The 22,251-nt window shown below is 36.1% G+C and overlaps 1 protein-coding gene across 1 annotated transcript; it reads right to left on the reverse strand.

The window, feature by feature from the left end:
* Positions 1-15,660: 15,660 nt before the first annotated feature.
* LOC107841556 lies at positions 15,661-17,952 on the reverse strand. Its single transcript, XM_016685438.1, has 8 exons — positions 17,837-17,952; positions 17,626-17,752; positions 17,248-17,538; positions 16,631-16,666; positions 16,431-16,523; positions 16,122-16,229; positions 15,872-16,020; positions 15,661-15,727 (listed from the first exon to the last, which is right to left on the reverse strand). The coding sequence occupies exons 1-8, from the start codon at positions 17,950-17,952 to the stop codon at positions 15,661-15,663; spliced, it is 987 nt and encodes a 328-aa protein (XP_016540924.1).
* Positions 17,953-22,251: the final 4,299 nt, after the last annotated feature.

Consider the following 22,251-nt stretch of genomic DNA (forward strand, 5'->3'; position numbering starts at 1 on the left):
GTGCTTGGATTCTTGGTTTTCAATAGTTGGAAAAATTCATAGACAATGACAGGACTTTCTTCAGGAGCAAGTATGGAGGAGTATTGCTAGTGGTGGTGGCACAGGATGCGGAGAGTCACATCTTTTCTATCATTTTTTGTGTAGCAAACAAGGAATTTGATGCCTCGTATGGATATTTTTTGAACAAATGTGAAGCCGTGTCGAAGATATCGAAGAGTTGTGTATAATTTTGGATAGGCATAAAAGTATCCTAAAGATGGGTTCAATTTTCTACACTTCAACTCACTTTAGTTATTGCATGAAGGATCTTGGAGATAATATTCAAAACAACTTTCACAACAAAAGGGTCATGACTATTTTCTATAGAGAAGCTAAATCATATGTTGTAGCTGAGTTTTTTTTGACTATTTCAATCAAATAAGGGATATCTCACCCAAGGAAGCACAACATCTCAAATGTGTCGGTTTCACGAGATGGAGCTACACATTATGTCTGATAAATAGGTACGTTATTATAAATTTAATGTCTTATGTGAGTTATAAGTTTGTAATACTGTATGATGTCGTAATAAGTGATTTTTATGTATATGTATAATATTGTGACGTCAAACATAGTTGAATCAGTGAATTAATTATTTGGTGTTGAAAGAGAATTTTATATCATGACGCTATTTTATGACAAAAACAAAAAGTATGCCAAATTATTTAACGAAAAACATATGGATTTCGCAAACATAAGAAACAGATTTGTTCTAGCAGCGGAAAAACAAATATCAATGAACATCAGTTTGGGGAATAGGTTATTTTTCATCAAATAATAGATTACAAGTTCAGTATCAACAGTCATGGTGATGTTGCCACTGTCAATCTTCAAACAAGATCTTGTACATGTAGAGTTTTTGACTTGGATAAAATACCATTTCCACATACTATGGCAGTGCTTCGATCCTAATATGGAACTAAAATATATTAGTGCTCGTCTCCATAATATTTGGTAGAAAGATATATAATGGCATATAGTGGGAATATTAATCTGGTGCCTCCGGAAGAATCTTGGGTTGTTCCTGTAGAGCTTTTGGGGAGATTAATACCTTCTCCATATATTGACCCAAGCAATATTAAATTGGAAATAAGGCGAGATAAGAGAAGACGTGGAGTCGCAGAATCATTTCCATAAAGAAAAAAGAAGTATCCGTATGTAAGAACTCTGGCCACAAAAGAACTATATGCCCGAATCGTATGGACTTTAATCTTTTTAATGCATTGTTGTGAACATAAATATTTTTAACTGAAGTGTGTTCTTCCAATAGATGGATCATCTATTGCAGAAGATACTTTGGATGAACATAACACAGATCATTAAATGAGATTGTCTTCATCTAACAGATCACCAATTTGTTGCAAAAGATGTGCCATCTATTGGAACAACACAATACAGTTCTTGCCACTGGATTTTGTTCTTCCAACAGATGACCAATCTGTATCAATAGATGGTCCATCTGTTAGAAGAACTCAAAACTCTTGCTATTGCTACTGGATTCAAAATTGTACCAAACGCTCAATCATAATGTCCAACCCTCGACATGTTAAGAAAAAAAAATAGACAGAATAAAAATTAAATAAGAAATAAAGTAAAAGTCGACCAAACATGGATTTTTTAATTAAACAAAACAAATATATTAGGCTTAGGTAGAATCCGATATAAATAAAACAAAATACATATACTAAAATAAAAAATATAAAATTATTATTATTATTATTATTATTATTATTATCAACTGACCAATCGTCAACAGGCAGCAGTAGGGCCCGTCTCAACCTTCAAATCTAAAACACTCTGATTTCTGGCCCTTAGAAAATTCTTGAACTTTGAGCTCACTGTCCTATTAATGACTCATCATATGAACCATATGGTGTGGGTACGATTCTGGTGACCTAAATTGTTAGGTGTCCAATGGATGGCGGTTGGGGTTTTGTTATGGTTACAGTTTGGTGATACGAGTTGTTAGGGGTGGTGATGAGTCATTAGGGCGATCCTTAACCAAATTAGTGACTTAACTTAGCTCTGAGTATGAGTGGTTCACTAAGAGCCATGAGGATAGGTTATGAGAGGTAAGGTTGGACGTGTGTTGTTCAGTGTCCAATGCTTTAGGTTCTGTCTTGGAAATGCTGGACCATACGAGTTGTATGGTCAGGTAACGAGTGAGGTCATGGAGCCGTAGGGTGGAAAGTGTATGGGTGTCCAACTCACTGTCATGGAGACAATTCAAGGATGTATCGTATGTTGTGGTCATGAGTCACGAGGTCGACTCGTACCCACCTGCGGTTTTTATACAGTTTTTAGCTGCGGGCACTTTGGAAATTTCTTAATTAAAACCCTTAAGACCACACGTTCCTATAATACTTTTTGTTCATTCATTCCATACTTTACAATATTAAACATCCTCTTTACTCTCTCAAAAATCCTCTCAAGAAAAATTGGCTAGGGTTTCTCCAAAGTGGTCATCTAAGGGCTTAAAGATCAATTTCTCTCCGTGAATCTCTATAATTCAGGATGTAAATATTTCCTCATTATTAGTTACTAAAAATATATTTTTTAATTATTTTTCATGAATCATTAATGGTTGTTTTGAAATCAAGGTTGAGAGGTTTAAATGCATATTATTGGATATTGTTTTTGTGTGGTTTAAATTGTTATTATGCATGTTTTAATTATGGTTTTCCACATGTGGGTGCATGTTAAGGGTTATTTAATGAAGGGGTTATAGTTGAGCCATAAATTTGATGATTTTGGCTTTAGTAATGGCATGTCCTCAACCTGTTTGTGAAATTTTCTGTGAGAATGATTTTTGTCATATAGTTTGATTATTCTTGGAATCTTGCATTGCATAAATAGTAAACAGAACATGAATTGGTTTTATTTGGTATCATATGAATTGAAAAGGCCTTGGTTTCCATGGTTTGATTATAAATGGTTTTGATTAATTGGAAATGATGGAGTCTAATTTGGTTTAATGAGTTATATGCATAAGGTAATAGACTTGCAAGCTCTAATTTTGGTATGAAGATACCAATGGTTAATTACTGATAAAAAGATTTCTTGGTAAATGGTTGGGAGTGTGTAAATGATTTATATGGGCTTAAAATGAGTTGAGTATCAAAGCCATGGAAGGTGGGGGACTTGGAGGGGCCGACACTGAAAAATCCAGTTTGTTGATGTGAGGATGGTCTTGGTGACCGTGTGCATGATGTCACACTTTATATTTTGGAGATGTACTAGTCATCTCAGGTTCTTTTCTCCCATTGTGAGGATAACACGCACTGGGGCCCTTTCAACAGGGGATTTGAACCCATATAGCCCGCAGATGATTTTAGAACGGTCAATATACATAACCCAGGTAAAGGATTTAAATGCGTGCTAAATTTTTTACTCTACCTCATCATAATATGTATGTATATATGTATTTGCATATGGTTATTTGATTTGGTTTTTAGTGATGACATTACTTTATTTTTATCCTGGAGTTATATGCTAGCGTTCACTCCACTAACCATCTTCGGGCACTGTATCCCCACGTGATGTAGGAATTGACCATAGTACTATTTCTCCTACTCAGTGACTTAATTTAGGGGAATCTTTGAGTCATCTTGAAGTGGTGAGCTTCCATACTCTAGAATACTCCATTTCATGCTATGAACTTCTTTTCATTATTATTATTTCCTTGGTTTTGGTTTTGGATATGGTCGGGGGTATGTACTGATCAAATATTCTTTGATACTGGATAGAGGCTTTGTTGGACTACTATGGGCATGGGCAGTGTTGGTATTAGTGTTAGCCTTGGTATTGATATTGGTATTGGTATTTAGTTATGGTTATAGACTTACCTTGTTCTATATAAATTATTATTGTTTTATCTTTTTATATGTTCAAAATTCATCCAAAATAGGATGTAGGATGGTTAAAGGTAGAGTACTGGGGGTGGTCTCCGGTCTTGGTTGGACTTGCGATACCTGACATAACTAGGTCCTGGTTTGAGTTGTGTTAGATTGATATCATAGCCCTAAGTCCATGGTCAATTGGGAGTCCACAAAGATGTGTCAAGTAGTCTCTTTTAAGAGTGTGTAATGCGCCACACTTATAATGGAGAGGTTATAAGGCATTTAGGATTGTTTCTATTCCTTGTGTTCTATTTTCAAGTTGTAGAGTCTAAGGTCCTAAAATCTTCTTTAATACCCATTGTTCGTTTTTTTAATCATGCCTCCCAGATAATGTGAAGCTCACAAAAACTCTTCTGTCCCAACTGAGATAATATTGATGGGACCCGTCCTACTTACAGGGTCCAGACTCGATCTAGGGGTTCATTTCCTGATTGCCCTTCTGGAGTTCCACGGGTCCCCTTCAGTCCTTCTCAAACTCCTTAAGCTGATATGAAAAATGTTGAGTTCCATCAATTTATTCATATGTTGGTCCAGTTGGTAGCTTCTTAGGCTAAACATAGTGATTCTGTTACTCCATCTACTGAGGCTACAAGGTTTAGCCAATTTCTGAAGTTGAGCCCTCCGGTGTTCACTGGTGTATTGTTGAGAAGGATCACCAAGTTTTTTTTAATGAGATAGAGAAAATCTTTTGCATTATGCATGCTACGAACATGGAGGATGTGGAATTTGCTGCCTCTCAATTGAAAGATATAACATACCAATGGTATGAGAAATGGGAAAAGACTAGGGGTGATGATGCTGAGTCATCTCTGTGGGGATGATTTCTCTAGTGCTTTTTTGGACCGCTCCTTTCCTCAGGAGTTGAGTAAGGAAAATACAAAAGAGTTCATTAACCAAAAGCAAGGCAAGATGTCCGTTAAGGAGTATGCCTTGAAGTTTCACCAGTTATCGCGGTATTCTACGGAGTTGGTTTCTAGCATGAGGGCTAGAATGAGGAAGTTTACTTTCGAGTTATCTTGAGACTTGATTTTGGAGAGTAAGGATACCTTTTAAACAAAGACATGGATATCTCCAAGTTGGTTGTGTACATGCAGCAGGTTTAGGAAGAGAAGAAGAAGCAAGGTAAAATGGGGGAGAGGTAGAGCAAGACGTTTAGAATTTCTCAGTAGGGTGGTGGCTAGTAATAGAGTGGCAGGGATGGTGGAAAGTGGCCCAAAAAGAAGTGGGACAACTCGGGGTCCTATTCGACGGCTAGTGCTCTGAAACACCCTAGGTTTTGGCCCTTGGAAATTTCCTGAGTTTTTTTATCTTTCTATTGATCATACGATCTACCATACGAGTCGTCTAGTGAGGTTACGAGTCAAGTGACCCATCAGGTAGGATTTCCAGTGTTTGGTGATCAAGTTTCTATTGTCGTTACAATTTGATGGTGATGAGTTGTATGTTTAGGATATGAGTGGTATAGTGAAACCATATGTTGTTAGTGTCTAGCCTAGGTATTTCTACTTAGGGTATGACTTGAAGGGGTACTAGTCGTATGGTCTAGGTACGAGTTGGTCAAGGGGATTCATATGGTGGATAGTATGTGATTTACAACTTCTTGATCAAGGTACATGTAACACCCCATACTTTTTCTATCTTAAATTTGTCCCTAGAATGTCAAGAATTTTCTTCAAAGATGAATACCATTTATTTCATGCAGTATTTTCAAGATTTCGACTTTTAATTATATGGGAAATTGAATAAGCTTTCCATCAATAACAAATTCGCCTAAATCCAACACTCGATTGAGAAGTTAGAGCATTTTTAAGTTGACAGTGTGTTACCTAGACTCTCAGCGCATCATCGCAAAGAAGGTAAAAATGGCAATCTTCAATTCTAGTGGACCTCCACGATATTCGCGCATCGCGGAATGGTCCATTTTCCCATTTGTCAAAATCTAGTAGCTCAACGTGATCTTACTAAGTTGCGTTGGTGGTCAAAATGACATTTAAAAAAGGCACCGCGATTCCTCCTCGTCGTGCCAAGCCCTCAGTTCCCAGTTATCTATTTCCAATGGCCTGACACGATCATGGCGCATCGCGCCAGGTGCCTATTTCAGAAAATTTCAACAAAAATTAAAATCTTCATCCAGGGTTAAATTGGCCTTTTCCCATAATTTTATTTTGTCCAGATATGGGGTTTAACCCCATAAATCATTCTCAAGTCATTCTTTATTGAATTTTCCCCAAATCGAAGCATTCTCTCTCAAGGAAAATAAAACCCTAGATCATCAAAGCTTTCTCCCCAAGGGAATCCAATTCCTCCATTAATTCTCCAAGGTAATTCAACATTAATGATTTACAACTCAAGAATTCCAAGAATTCAACTTTAAAAGTCTCAACAGGGATTCAAGATTCAAGCCTTAGTGTCTAGTTCATCAATTGAGGTATGTGGAGTATGAACAAGGATAATCCTTTTATCCTTGTGCCCAAAAACTTATTTTAAATGCAAATTTACTAAATTTTATATGATTTCTCATGAAATTGAAGTTATGGTTTATACTCATTATTGTTATTTACAATTTTATGAGATTTCCAATGACTTAGAAGTTGATTTACATGATTATATTCATATTTTCATGCATATTGCGGTAATTTCCAGTTTTAAGTTGATTTATAAATATTTATATCACCAAGCATGAATATTATGATGTTTTAATATGATTTTGATGCACGGGTCATTAAGACCTAATTAAGATTGCTATTTCAAGATTGTTTGTGCTATGAGCACCCTAAGATGAGATTATTCTCAGATTTTTGTATAAAGATTTGACCTTTTTTGGTCCTGAGCTGAGATAAAGACTCCACTTTGTTTATATGACTTGAGATTTAAATAAAGAAAGAGCATAATTGGTTTTCTTGTAAACCCTTGTGCTATATTTTTGGAGTGGATTTCTTAAGATCCTGAGCATAAGAATGGAAGTAGTATTTAGCACCGAGATAGGTATGTTACCAAGGTTTCATGCCTCAGAACTACGTGTCACCATAGGATTAAGATTATTCCCACTTCTATGTGGATGACAAAGATTATGATCACATAAGATAAGAAGTTCTATCCCGATGGCAAGGGTAGAACAGCTCAACCCAATGTGGGCAAGACGTGGAACTCCATGAATGCTCACATGGTGTATGTCGGTTAGTTGAACCTCCCAAAAGAAGTCTCCTACTCTTAAAATTGCTTATTAATTTAAAGCCTTAAGATAAAAGCATTTTCCCCTTAAGATGAAGTGTTTTCCCTAATAGCATAGAATAACAGAAAAGCTTTCAGAAAAACTAAGTGTTAAGGCTTACAAGTTTTACTCAGATTATGTTCTACAGAAAGATATTAGCTACAGTTTTTAGCTTTCAGATTTCAGATTAAGAGTGAGTCCTTTCTACACTTAGATAGTATGATTTAAAGACAGAATACAAGTAAAACTTTTAGAGCTAAATGTTATGACTCGCTAGATTTATAAAGTATGATTTGCTTCTTATTATTATAGATTTTAGTTTTCAGATATTCCAGCTTATGGAGTCATTTTCATTTAGCATGTATTATTTTAAAATTATGAGGATGAGATAATATTTTACTCATGCATTCACCCTCATATACTCAGTACATCCTTAAAGTACTGATCCACATATACGTCTATATGCTACATTGTATCATAATGTAAGTATCATTTCAGTTGTAGCATGCATACCATATTCAAATAGTTTGTAGCTTCCAATTAGCAGGTGATGAGTCCTCTTGATTTAAGGGGTCGAGTTAGTCGTACAGTTTGAGCAATATTTTATTTTTCTTTATTTAGTTGCATTGATTTGGGATAGTTAGGGGTCATCCAGCTACCTATATTCAATACTAGTAGAGGCTTCATAGACAGTCAGTAGAGTTAAGGTATTTGATTCCAGTTTTATTTGTAAAAGAAGAGTTGTACTTATTTTAATTTAGTTTTGTATTGATTAGATTTAGAAAAGGGTAATCTTCCGCTTATTTCATTCAGATGTATGTATTTTATTCAGTTTCTTATGAGTTATGCCAGTAGAAGGGTTGGATTAGGATCACTTATGGTCCTGAGCACCGTGTGACGCCTTGAGACCATTTTCGGGGCGTTACAGTATGAGTAGAGGGTCCAACTCATATGATTGGGTACCGGTAAGGGGTCCAAATCGTACCCACCTGCGAGAATTTTTACTGTTTAGATTGGGGGTATTCTAAACATTTCCCCTCTTAACTTCTTTTGACCCCATGACTTAAAAAACTTTTGGGACTTTATTTACCCAATTACAATCAATCAAACACACTCTAAAGACTCTCAAGCTTTTGGTTCAAGAAAGGTCTAGGGTTTTCTTAAGGTGATTCAATTAGGGACTTTCAAGAGTAAATATCTCTGTCTTCTTTGTTATCTAAGGCATGTTACTCCTCCCTCATTTCTATTTCAAACTAAAAGAGTATTTTAATTAATGGTTTCATGCCATAATTGTGATATTACTTTGGATTTTGAAATAAATGTTAGGTGTTTTGGTGGTTCTAGGTTGGATAATATTTTTCCATGTTTTTTTTATAGTTTTCATGTTATAATTTTGGTTTGAACATGTGGTTGAATGTGAATGGTAAATTGACACTTGGTTTTAGTTTTGGAAACTATATGCCCTCAACATGTTTCTTAAAATGCCTATGAGAATGGTTTGGTCACATAGTTTGACTTTTATTGAAAACCTTGCATTACATAATACGGTAATGGAACCCAAATTGGTTTAAATTGATTATTAAAGCCTTTGTGACCATGGATTTAGCTTTGAAAACCTTGTGGGGACGCGTTAATTGCCCAAGTAATTTTTTTTATAATGGAGTGTGCGGGGTATATGGGAATCCCCTAAGTGTTGGCTAATGACAATGCTTGTAAGCTATAGTCGGTATGCCGATACCACTTCATAATGCCTTGGTAATTATCTCTTGGAATTGGTGGTTTTTTTATGTGCTAAAGGTTTTAATTGGGCTATAATGGCAGGTTGTGATAGCTGACCGTGAAGGCGTGAGTCCAATAGATGGACACTAAAAACTCATGTCTGCCGACATGAGGGTTGGTCATGGTGACCATACACTTATGGGGTACACAGTAATTTCCTAAGTTATACTTGTATATATGTATAATTGAGGGGGAAGGGTATGCAGGAATCTCTAGCCCATAAATATCTCTGGTTCGTGCAACTGCACGCACTGGGGCCTGTTTAGGGGGTAATACTGGGCCTATATAGTTGTGGATGATTTTAGGATGGTCAATCTATACAACCCAGGTTAAAGTTTTAAATGCATGCTAAATGCAGTTCCCTTTCTTGGTATGGATTATATATACATATATGTTTAAATGTGATTGCACATGGTTATGTACATGGTTCTAAATATTGGCATTATTTTTATCCTTATTCCTGAGTACATGCTAGTGTTCACTCGCTAACCCGTCTTCGGGTGCTGTATCCCCACACGATGCAGTAATAGGCCATACTACTCCTCCTGCTTAGTGACTTGGATTCGGGGACAATTTCTGTGTTAGACTGAAGTGGTGAGATTCCATACTCTGGAAGACTCCATTTCATGCTATGAATATCTTTTCATACTTTTGTTTATTTCTTAGACTTTGGTTTTGGCTATGGTTAGGGGCATATCCCAACCGTCTGTCTTTGTTTTCAATTAGAGGCTTTGTCCGACTACTATGGGCATGGGCAGTGTCGGCATTGTTGTCAGCCTTGGCATTAGTATTGGTATTGGGGCTGACACCGATTTGATATTTGGTTGGTTATAGTTATGGATTCTGTTATTGTCTTTGAGTATTTATTATTCTATCTTATTGTATGTTTGAAATTCATCCAACATAGGTTGTAGGGCGGTTATGGTTGGGTATTGGGGTAGTCTCCAGTCCCGGTTAAACTTAAGGTACCCAACACAACTAGGCACCAGTTCCGGTCATGTCAGATTGGTATCAGAGCCCTAGGTTCATGGTCACTTGGGAGTCCACAAAGCTATTTCAAGTAGAGTTTCTTTTAAGGGTGTGTAGCGCGCCACACTCATAAGGGGGAGGCTATGAGGCATTTAAGAATATTTCTCTTTCTTTTGTTCTATTTTCAAGTTGTAGAGTCTAACTTCTAAAATCTTCTCTAATTCCCATTTGTTTTTTTTTCAGATCATGCCTCGACGATCTAAAGTTCACAAAAACTCCTCCGTCCTAATTGGGGACAATGTTTATGGGACACACTCTACTCATGGGTTCCATACCCGATCTAGGGGTCCAGTTCCTGATTGTCATCCTGGATTTCCCCTTTTCTCTCTAGTCCATCTCAAACTCCTCAGGCTAAGGTGGCGAATCTTGAGTTTTGTCAGTCGATTCACATGTTAGCATAGTTGGTAGCTACTTAGTCTAAGAATGATGTTTCTATTACTCCATCTTCTGAGGACACAACGGTTGGCTAGTTCATGAGGTTGAACCCTTTGATCTTTCTGGGTGTTGAGGTTGAGGAGGATTCTCAAGGTTTTCTAGATAAGATGGATTAATTTTTTGAGTTATACTGTAAGACCCCGCAAAATCCTAAGCTTAACTCAGTCCTTTAAAGCTTGTTAAGGGGTTCTAAACTTAGAAAAGATTTAGCTAAGTATTCAGACTTAGTGTTATTTTAGCCTTTGTGAGTTGACGACTCTATTTCACAACCCTCATGACCTTAAATTAATGACTTTTAGGTTAATCATGATCAGGTATGTCAGTGGGTGTTCCCAAACAAGTTTTGGATTTTTCGGACTTCGTCTGAAGCACATTTGGAAGTCCAAACCAGTGGATCGACAGGATATAGATACACCACATCGCCTATCATATCGATGAATATTTCCCTCCATCTCCCAGTGCAAATTCTAGTGAATCGACACAGACTCGACGCGACGCGTTGGCCATGCATCGATGCTAATGACATACACCTCGATTTGCACTTTGCTAGTCCAGTTTTCAGTAATTAAAACCCGCATCTAGAGAGGTAAATGGGTCTTTTCCCATCTTATATCATCCCTCAAAATATGTAATTAAGTCATCCAAAAGTCTAAATTTACTCATTCTCCCTAGAATGTTTCAAGAACAAACCCTAGTTCATCACATTCAAGAATCTAACTTCTAAGGAAATCCATTAATCTTTGAAAATTCAAGCTTTAAGCTACGGCAAGTGTTCATCCAAGGGTTCCTTCCACCCATGGAGTCCAGGAAACTCCTTTAAAGTTTAAATAAATAGATTTCTTGATTTCCATAATTTGAATTCAAGTGTATTCATGATTATAATGCTGATTGGGATTCTATTCCATGATTAAGTGCAAGATTTATGTAAAAACAATTATTATGTATGTAGTACCATGTGAATTCATGTTAAAGCCTTGAAATTTTGATGCTCATATGTTGATTAGTACTATGTGCATATACAATGCCTTCCAAGTGTTTGATGAGTTGTTCATGTGAATTAAATAGTGAGATTATATCATGTTAGCATGTTTACTAGTTCATGCCACTCAAGGGTTTGATAAAATGCCTCTATAGTAGCATTATGAACAAGTGTGTATTTCTATGCTATGGTAGGTCATGTGATACTTACTTTTCATGCTATCGAGTCCTAGGGGTATTTAATACCTGACAATTTAGCTATTTAGCTAGAGCCAGTATAAGTTATAGAATAATCTCAGTCATGTCACGATCAGTAGTACTCTCAGTCAGTTACAAAACTTAGGAAAACCTTAATAGACTCAGTATCAATCCAATCTAGTTTAGTATTCAGTTCAGACCTTAGTAAATTACGTCAGTTAACAGAATTCAGTAGTATTCCTTCAGTTAACGAAACTCAGTGAACTTAGTTTAGTTCAATTAGATATTATAATCAGTAGCAGTTCAGTCAAGCCTAGTATGAACTAGGAATCAGTTCAGTGTCTATTCAGTTAGGAGAAGGATTCAGCACTGAGCAAACCCAGAGATAGGGGATTTCTTTCCAGTAGAAGGTTTGACCCTTAGTATCAATCCCTGTATTACAGAACTACGTAACATGCGTAGGTTGAGATATCTTTCTATCAGACTAGGGTTGATACATCTCACATGAGTTTTCCTGCCAGCGAGGGTTGACAAAAGAGCTTCCTGTCAGAGAGGGTTAACTCACAGTTGTCGTTACCCGTGGAACGGTACTAACATTCTTCCAACTGGGGTTACAGGTTGGACCCCAATCTATTCTGAAAGGGGTATATTGTTTAGATGATAACCTCCTTTAGTCTCAGTTTCACTTCCAGTCTCAGTATAGAACTCAATTCAATTCTACAAAATCAGGATTGTCAGATACATCCACTTAGTTTAGTACGGAACTCAGCACTATTCCATAGAATTAGGACTGTCAGATATAGTCACTCCGTTATCTATAGTACAACATCAGTAAACTCAATTACCAGTTAATCAGTATTCAGAACTGAGTATCCAGTGCTATCATGATCTTAGTTATAATTTATGTATTCATACATGTACTCTCATTCAGTATACTCATGTCATTCAGTCAGTATTGTTCATGCATATAAACCCATGTATCTCATCCTACCTCACTAAGCCTACCAGTATATTTAAAGTACTGACACATGCCTTTCTTTCATGCTATGATGTCTTATATCATAGGTTCAGGCGCACGGGCTACCAATCGTACTTAGCAGCTCGGACCTTTCAGCAACATTGTTAGTAGAGAGTCATCAGAGTTTGAGGACATGATTATTATTTCTGTACCTTAGTTTATCAGTTTCAGTAGTTGGAGTTAGTTAGGGGCTTGTCCTATCAACTTCTTGTTCAGACAGTAGAGGCTTTTCAGACTAGAGTATTTATAGAAAGATGTTCAGTTTTGGTATTGATATACCGTACTCAGTATTTATTTACAGTTGTGAACCTTATGGCAAGTTTTTGCCTAATTTTCATATAATTATAGTATTATTATTTATTTATTGCAGCAGGTACCAGTCATGGATTAGCTTGTGATCCCTCAAGATTATAAGCATCGTGTGGTATCCGAGGTACAAACTCGAGGCATTACATATACATGCCTCGAAAGTGGATAGCGTGGATTTTACTGCCTACTAGTTAAATGATGTGTCATACCAATGGTACGAGGAATGGAAAAAGTCAAGGGGTAAAGATGTTGAGTCATCTCTGTGGGAATATTTTTCTAATGCTTTTCTGGATCACTTTTTTCCTTAGGATTTGAGGAAAGCTAAAGCAGAAGAGTTTGTTAATCTGAAGTAGGGTAAGATGTCAGTCAAAGAGTATGCCTTGAAGTTTCACCAGTTATCATGGTATGATCTAGAGTTGGTTTCTGGTATGAGGATGAGGATGAGAAAGTTCATTACTGTTTTATCCCAAGATTTGATTTCAAAAAGTTAAGTTGCATTGTTGATCAAGTACATGGATATATCCACATTAGTGGTGTACATAAAGTAGGTAGAGGAAAAAAGAAGAAGTAGGCTAAGATAAGTGAGACGCAGGGTAAGAAATTTTGATTCTCTAAGCAGGATGGTGTCCAACAATAGATTGGTTGGGATGGTGAAAAGTGGCTGAAGAAGAAGTAGGCAATTCTGGGTCTTACTCGATGGCTAGTTCACCCTATCCAAAGCCATCGGGTGATAGTATTTTCTATGGTAGTGACAACTTTAGGTCACAGGGTGCCCAATCTCAGGCTAGTGGGGCTCATTCAGCTCCATAATATCCTCTTTGCAATTTTTGTCATAGATTGCATCAGGGTTTTTGTTATAAGGGAAGGGACAGGTGCTTTAACTATGATCAACCAAGGCATATGCTTAGAAACTGTCCTATTGGTAAGGTTTGTTCGGGGGAAAACAAGGTTCCTATTGCCACTTCTTCAGCTCCGATACCAAAGGGTGCACTATCTAACTCCAACACTGGTCAAATTCATCATTATGCTCTTACTACCCTATAGCAGTCCAAGGCATCGCCTGATATCGTGACTAGTATATTGAAACTCTTTTCTCATGATGTGTACTATTTAGCTGATCCGCGGTCCACTCTCTCTTATGTGACCCCATTTATGGCTGTGCATTTTGGTTTTGGTTTGGAGTGTGTGTTAGTCTTTTTTTCTATTTCTACTCTGGTAGGTGACTCTGTGATTGCTAGAAGAGTCTATAGGGTGTGTGTGGTATCTATTGGTAGTAAAGAAACCATGGTGGATCTGTTCGAATTAAATATGGTGGATTTTGATGTCATACTAGGGATGGATTGGTTGCACTAGTATTATGCGTCTATGACCGTCGGACCCCTAAAGTCGTCTTTAATTTCCCTAACGAGCTAGTTATTGAGTGGGAGAGTGGTTCCCTAGCTTCTAAGGGGAAGTTCATATCATATCTTAGAGATCAAAGATTAATCTCCAAGGGGTGTCTCTATCATCTAATCCAGGTTAAAGATTCTAACTCGGAAGGGCCTTTTTTGCATTCCATCCTTGTGGTGAATGAATTTTTTGAGGTCTTCTCCGATGAACTTCTTGGTGTTCCTCTTTATAGAGAGATCAAGTTTAGGATTGATCTTGTTTTGTACACTCATCCAAGTTATATTCCTCCACATAGAATGGCTCTAGCTAAGTTAAGAGAGCTTAAGAAGCAATAGAACGATCTTTTAAATGAGGGTTTCATCCATCCTAGTATGTCTCCATGGGGTGAACCGGTGTTATTCATGCTTAAGAAGGATAGTTCCCTTCAGATGTGTATTGATTATTGGCAGTTGAATAAGGTGACAGTAAAGAATAAGTACCCTCTTCTAAGTATAGATGATTTGTTTGATCAGCTGCAAGGTGCTAAGTTTTTCTCCAGGGGAACATCAGCTAAATATTAGGGACAAAGATATCCCTAATACTAATTTCCGTACCCAGTATGGTCATTATGGTTTTTTAGTTATGTAGTTTGGGTTCACCAGTGCCCTGATGATAGTCATAAATTTGATGAATAAGGTCTTCTATCAATTTATCACTATAAAAAAAAATAGCATTTAGCGACACGCCATATTCGTCGCTATCAGATGAAAATCCGTCGCTAATTAGAAATAGCGACGGAATAGAAACAGAATTTGTTCTGTCGCTATATTGCTCGTTGCTAACCTCATAGTGACAAAAAATTAAATTCCGTCGCAAAATTTGTGACCAATTAGCGACGAAACAGTTTGGTTGTTGATATTACTGACGTACATTTCCATTGCTATAGCGTTGCTATTCCCAAAATTTATTTTGGTCGTGGCTTAATTTATGACAGAATATTTTGTCGTTGATCCATTGCAACATAATTTGGTCTACTTATTTAGAAACCAAATTTATCCATCGCTAAAGTTTTTCAGTAGCTACGACTGATGTTAGTCACTAATTTTTTGTTGCTAATTACAACCGTCTTTAGCAACTAAATTAATCTGTCCCTAAAGTTTTTCAGTAGCAACAACAAAAGTTATTTACTAATTTTTTATCGCTAATAATTTTATAAGAAAATAGTTGAAACACGTAAATTATAAAATGATTAAATATCCAACATTCAAACAGATAGCAAAATTCACAACAATTGTGTCCAACACCCATAATTTCAAGTATTTTATCAAACATAAACTAATGTCAAAATAGTCTATCAAAAATTAGTGTAACGATCATGGACTACGAATAATAGGAAGCTACAAATCAATGTCGTCATCGTTATCATGAGTAGGAGGAGGATCAAGAACAGCCCCATCTTGTACCCTAGTACCACCAACACACTCAATAATTATCAGAAGAAAATGAGTAGTAAAGGTCGGAATCAATTGCTTCACCAACTCCTCCATATTTGTTGTCGGTAAAGAAATCGAAGGTGGTACTGATTATGTGGAAGCGTTGAAGGCACACAGTTTTTTCCCAAAGTAACTTGTAGCTTCAGATCCAAGACCAAACAATCTATTCTTTTTTGCTCCTCCCGCAGCTTCATAATATGTCTCCAATTGATCTATTTCAGATTCACATTGTCCTTTTTCCCATATAATTTCTTCATACCTTTCCTGTAACAAGTGAAGTTATTAAAATAGACTCAAGTTCATGTCAATACAAAAGAAAAATAAGAAATGAGTATCATATCATTAGATGTAAGTTATGGACTTACATGTAGAAGTCGGGAACGGTCACCAACAAAAGATTTTTCATCATGATTATGTGTATGGACGTGCAAATGTAACTCACTTGGAGTTGGATGTCGACCTATTTTAAGAGCCTATACAGAATTTTCAGGTATTTATAATGAGACCAACCTACATTAGCAGTATACCAAAAGAGAATCATGACACACCACCAAGTTTCTTTGCCCTATTCTAAGCAAAAAAATGTCACCAAACATGTTGGTATAGCAGCAAAATAAAGAGGAAAAAGAAGAGAGTAGCAGGAAAGAATTGTTGCAAAACAAAGAGGAAAAAACAAGAGAAACTGCAGCAATTGCTTGCTGAAAAATAGCATAAAACCAGTAGTAGCTGCAATAACAGAAAACAGCAGCCGTAACAATTTCCAGCAACTATTAGTGTAACAAATAAGAATGCACATGTAGAAAACAGCTGCTGCAGTTTTGGAAAACATCAACTATTGGTTTCTTGGGCAGTATGTTGTAGTTCTGGAAAATACCTGCTTGCTAGAAAAGTAGCATAAAACCAGCAGCAGCTGCAATAATAGCAAACAACAGATATGTTCCACAGAGAAAATACACTTTTTATTGCAAGATAGATAGAGGTAGGATTGCAAATACACTACCCTTACGCATACGGTGAGATTACACTAGCTACGTTGTTGGTTGGAACCATGAAGTACAGTTAGGAACAAAATGAGGATATGTTTCATTAAAAAGATCTGCCAATAGAATTAATAAAAACAAGTTGATGATTGAAGAGACATCACTAATATAAATAGTAGATAGCATTTAAATAGAAGTAAAGGATATTAACGCAGATATTTTAGGGTTAAAATATCTGCCTTAATATTCTTGTTTTGTAGCCCAAACAAGGTAACACCACTACCAGCTGCTTGCAACGCACTTTAGACACAACCATAGCTACTAAAACAACGAAGTAACAACTTAAAATTAATCAGCTATTTCAAGGTACGTAGCAGCAGACCAGAGCATCACATATAGCACCAAAATAAATTGGAAAAACTAGCATGTCAACAGCCAAAAGAACATAGCAGCAGCCCAAACAAAATAACTTTTCGGGTAGATGAACAATTTTCATGAAATATATACTTACAAGTTTTTTTCGGTGCTCTCCAGCTGTGATAGAGCCACTAGTGTGTGTCCCAGCAGCTACTTCATGTCCACCACAATGATTCTTTGAATTTATCTTGGACTTCTTAATACAGTCATCACTTTGCCAAAGTTCCATCCACTTTTCGCACACATGGTTATTTATAAATTCCGGTTGAACTGTAGCTCTATGCTTCTTTATATTAGTAATGAAATTATTGTAGCATAATGTAGCCTTCTTCATCCATTGTTGCTTCACCAGAACTTCACTAACGGAAGCATCCCAATAGAAATTCTTTTGAAATTCAGTTTAAAGTAATATAATTAAGTGTTAGCTGCAAACTCAAACAACTTCTATTGATTATGATCTTAAAAAACATACCTTGAATTCTCCAAAATAACCATCTTTGACATCTTGTGAAACACCTTTCCAGTTGATCTTATTAGGATCAACTTCACTTTTGAAAGATAATGTAATGGAACTGGAGCATTTGGAAGATGGTTCCAACCTGTACAACATCAAATTCAAAATTAATAACACTACAAAACATCTATGTACAAAAATAGTAAACATATAAGTAGTAGATACTAACCCTGAAGAAGTCAGAAAAATAAGGGTCTGGCCATTGTTACAACTGGAATCTCCTGAAGCAGATACATTTCTCTGACTAGATGTTGCCTCAGCTGCTGTGTTGCTTTGAGCATTCATATTCTATCCTGTTGGGATGCTTTGGTTAGGTGAAATAGGAGATGTCTTAGGAATGATCGGTGTTTGATCGGGTGGCATGGTCGGAATGGAACTTGTATCATCCTGTTCGATCACTGGAGCTGGAATAAAAGGAATTTTTGTACGATTAGCAGCCTTACCCCTGCCTGTGGACTTGCCGGCACAATATCCACCTCGAGTCATATCTGAAAAAATAACTGTTTCATTAGATTATCACTATTAAAAATCAAATTAAAATGATGCAATATGAAAAATTAGTAGATTATTAAAAGGAAACCAAAAACTTATAAAATGATGATATCTTAGACAAAAATTAGTAAAATCAACATACAACAAAGATAAAATAACACATTTTTTGAAGCACTTGGCACAGTCTATGTTTTGAACTAAAAACAAACTACAACAAAGCTAAAATAGCAGATTTCGTAGTTTCTTACTAAAAACAAAATACAACAAAGTTAAAATAGTAGATATTTATCAAGTTCTATTCACTATTTATGTCTTCTTCAAACTCTTCCTCTTCATCCTCCTCCTCAGTTTCCTCGGTTTCATATTTTTCTTCTGTACATCCATCTTGAATTTTATGATGCTCTTCAAATAAACCATCATTAAGAGGTTCATTCATTTCAAGTACACCCCCATTTGGATCATGCAATAGAATATCTTCATCTATAGAAACAGACATATCTATCTCATGGACTTCAACTTCTTCAACTTGAAAAGGAATATTCAGTTTTGACGTTATCACCACTTCCTCAACTGGTAATTCAATAACATTTCGAGGTTTGACTTTCAATGCAGCTAGCCAATCTTCTTTGTCCGTTTTCTTGCTTGGATAAGGTACATAACATACTTGCGTTGCTTGCATTGCAAGAATAAAAGGCTCATACTTTTTATATCGACGACGATGGTTAATATCAACCAATTTGTACCAATCATGCTTCTTAACACTGACATCTATTGTTAGGTCAAACTACTCGCGTTTGAATAACACTGTTTTCTTTAAATGTGCTTCACGGTATTCCACTTATATGTTCTCTTTTATTCGCCCATAATAATCCTCAAAATTTAGATCCGAGATACAAACTCCACTATTCATTGTTGATCTCATGCTACCATGATATTCTATGTGAAATTTGTATCCGTTAAGAAAATAAACTGAATAGGATGTAGCTCCTATTAATGGTCCACGAGTAAGACTACGGAAGTATTCATTTTCAATAGGATTGCACCGAGCCTATTTAAAAAAACAAAGATCTAGTTAAACATGAGAAGCCAATTTAAGTACATGCATCATTATATGAAAGTTAATATTTATTTAAATCTTACATATCCCTTGAACCATATAGCGAAATTTTCTTCACTTGTCTATTTCGCTTTGAGAGAGATTCGGAAATTCTTCTTCCAAACGTTGCAGGTATATACTTCATTGCAATAAATTAATTTATATATGAGAAGTCACGATATAAGAATAGATTTTATTATTATTAATTAAGAGAATTTGGTTACCTCACAAATGGCTCAACCTCCTCACAATTTAGTAAAATATAAGTTTGAGCCGCCTTGATTTCATCTAAGGTTAAATCTCTTTTCTTTACTTCTCCCCAAAGTCGACCTGGATAGGCGAATATTGAAAGATTTCCTTTAAGATCTTCCACAACACCCCCATCATCATTACGATCCATATTATGATTTCGTGACATGACATGAGGTTCAAAATAATAAGAAAATAGTTGTGTTGACTCCATCATCAAGTACGCTTCACAAATGGAACCCTCAACACTAGCTTTATTCCCAATCATCTTTTTAAGAGTTCCTAAGTACCTATATACAGAAGAAAATGTAACATTATGTTTTGGAAGGTTATGTATAAATTAACCGTCACAAGTTTGACATAGAGCTACATATTTACCTTTCAAAAGGATACATCCATCTATATTGCATAGGTCCAGCAACCCTTGCTTCATATGGAAGGTGCACAGGAAGATGTTACATTGAGTCAAAGAACCCAGGAGGAAATATAAATTCCAACTTGCACAAAATTTGTGGAATATCTCTCTCTAATCGCACCATATCATCCACTCGTAGAGTGGTCGAAGTAAGATCCTTAAAAGATAAACTCAATTCTGTAAGTGCCTGCCACATATTACTAGGAAGTAGTTCACAAAAAGCAATAGGAATTGGTCGTTGGATGAACACATGACAATCGTGACTCTTCATTCCAGATAACCTTTTCGCATTTATGTTTTGCAACCTACCCAAATTTGAAACATACCCATCTGGAAACTTTAAGCATTTTACCTAATTAAACAATATCGCTCTTGCTTCCTTGTCTAATGTATAGACATCTTTTGGATATTGGCCATTACTATCCTTTCCCAATTGAGGTCAATCACAATATTTTGTCGTATCTAACTGTGACTGTGGATTATCTTTAGTTTTGTCATCAAAATTAAGAACAGTGTTAAATACATTATCAAAGAAGTTTTTCTCAATATGCATAACATAAAGATTATGTCGAATCATGTTAGAAATCCAGTATGGCAAATCCCAAAAGATGCTTCGCTTTTTCTACCCACATGTCTTACATATTATTTTATTAACTTGTTCTGCATCTAACTCTGTTACATTTCTTATTCCTAAATTACAAATCTGGTTCAAAATTTCCTCTCCTGTTCTATTTGTTGGGGGAGGTCTTCTGACAGTCTGGCCTTTAAGAAAGTTCTTTTGATCTCTCCTAAATGGGTGGTGCTAGTCAAGGAACATTCTGTGGCAATCAAACCAGGATTGTTTTCTTCCATGCTGCAATCTAAAAGATTGTGTTTCCTCCATAGAATAAGGACATGCTAATTTACCTGCAGTACTCCATCCCGATAACATAGAATATGCAGGAAAGTCACTAATTGTCCACATCAAAGTTGCCCTTAATTGAAAGTTTTGCCTTTTTAAGATGTCAAATGCTTCTACACCTGTCCCCACAACAAGGTCAACTCCTTAATTAGGAGTTGCAGATAAATATCAATTTTATGTTTAGGATTGCTGGTACCTGAAACAATGATAGTTAAGAACATATAAGCCTCTTTCATGAACATTCCTGGAGGTAAATTGTATGGAGTAACAATCACTGGCTATGAAGAATATTTTCTTCCAGACTGACTGAATGGTTGAAAACCATCTGTATATAACTCCAACCTGACATTTCTTGGTTCAGCGGCAAAAAAGGGATGACTTTCATTAAAGTGCTTCCAAGCCTTAGAATCTGATGGATGGCGCATCGCACCATCCTCATTTTTATGCTCATGATGCCATCTCATGTCAGCAGCTGTAGCATTAGATGCATATAATCTTTGCAATCTTGGAATCAAAGGAAAATAATACATTCTCTTGTAAGGGACCAATTTCGTCTTACGAGAGCCAACACAATGCTTATACCTTGGCTTGCTACAAAATTTACAAGATGTAAGGTGTTCATGATCATCACCCCAATACAACATACATCCTGATTCACAACAATTAATCTTTTCAACTGGCAAACCCAAGCTACGCACTAACTTCTTTGTCTGATAATAGTTATTAAACATAATTTTATCTTCAGGTAAAGACTCCTTAAGCAATTTCATCATTTGGTTATAGCCTCTCTGTGACATATTGTTCTCTATTTTAATATTCAACATTTGAGAGACAACTGCAGGTTGAGAGAGGGATGAACCGGGATATAATTATGCATCAGTAGCATCTAACAAATCATAAAATTTTTTGGAAACGGGATTAGGATCTTCCTTCATTGAATGTTGAAAAGGATGAGATGACTTGGGTTCACTATTGCTATAAGATTGCCAGCTTGAACCCTGAGAAAAGTTAGGACCAACTGCATCCAAAATCATTTGTCGGTATGGATTCTCTTCGAATATTGGTTGACCACCACCATGCAATGCATTACCATAAGAAGTCCCACTTATATCATCTCTTTCCCCTTGATGCTTCCAAATAAAATAGTTCTTAATAAATCCAGATTGATAAAGATGACATTTAACAGTTTCAACATCCATAAATTTATAGTTCTGACATTTTGCACATGGACATCTAACTTTGTCACCACTCATATGATTTGGTTGAGAATATGCAAATTGAATAAATTCATCCACCCCGATTACAAATCTAGAGTATAAACCCCCTCGGCCATCTAACCTCTCATACATCCAACTACGTTTTAGATTATTCATGTTCCTATTAAGGTTGAAATAAAAACAGGATAATCAGTGCTAATTAACCAACTTAATA

Source organism: Capsicum annuum, chromosome 9 (genome assembly GCF_002878395.1).
Source record: "Capsicum annuum cultivar UCD-10X-F1 chromosome 9, UCD10Xv1.1, whole genome shotgun sequence".
NCBI lineage: Eukaryota > Viridiplantae > Streptophyta > Magnoliopsida > Solanales > Solanaceae > Capsicum > Capsicum annuum.

Coding starts and splice junctions, on each gene's coding strand:
- LOC107841556 (XM_016685438.1), bottom strand. CDS start 17,952: ATGAATGCTCAAAGCAACACAGCAGCTGAGGCAACATCTAGTCAGAGA. Junction 16,524..16,630: donor GCTACTTTTCTAGCAAGCAG/GTATTTTCCAGA, acceptor TTACACTAATAG/TTGCTGGAAATTGTTACGGC. Junction 15,728..15,871: donor AGTTACTTTGGGAAAAAACT/GTGTGCCTTCAA, acceptor TGGTGGTACTAG/GGTACAAGATGGGGCTGTTC.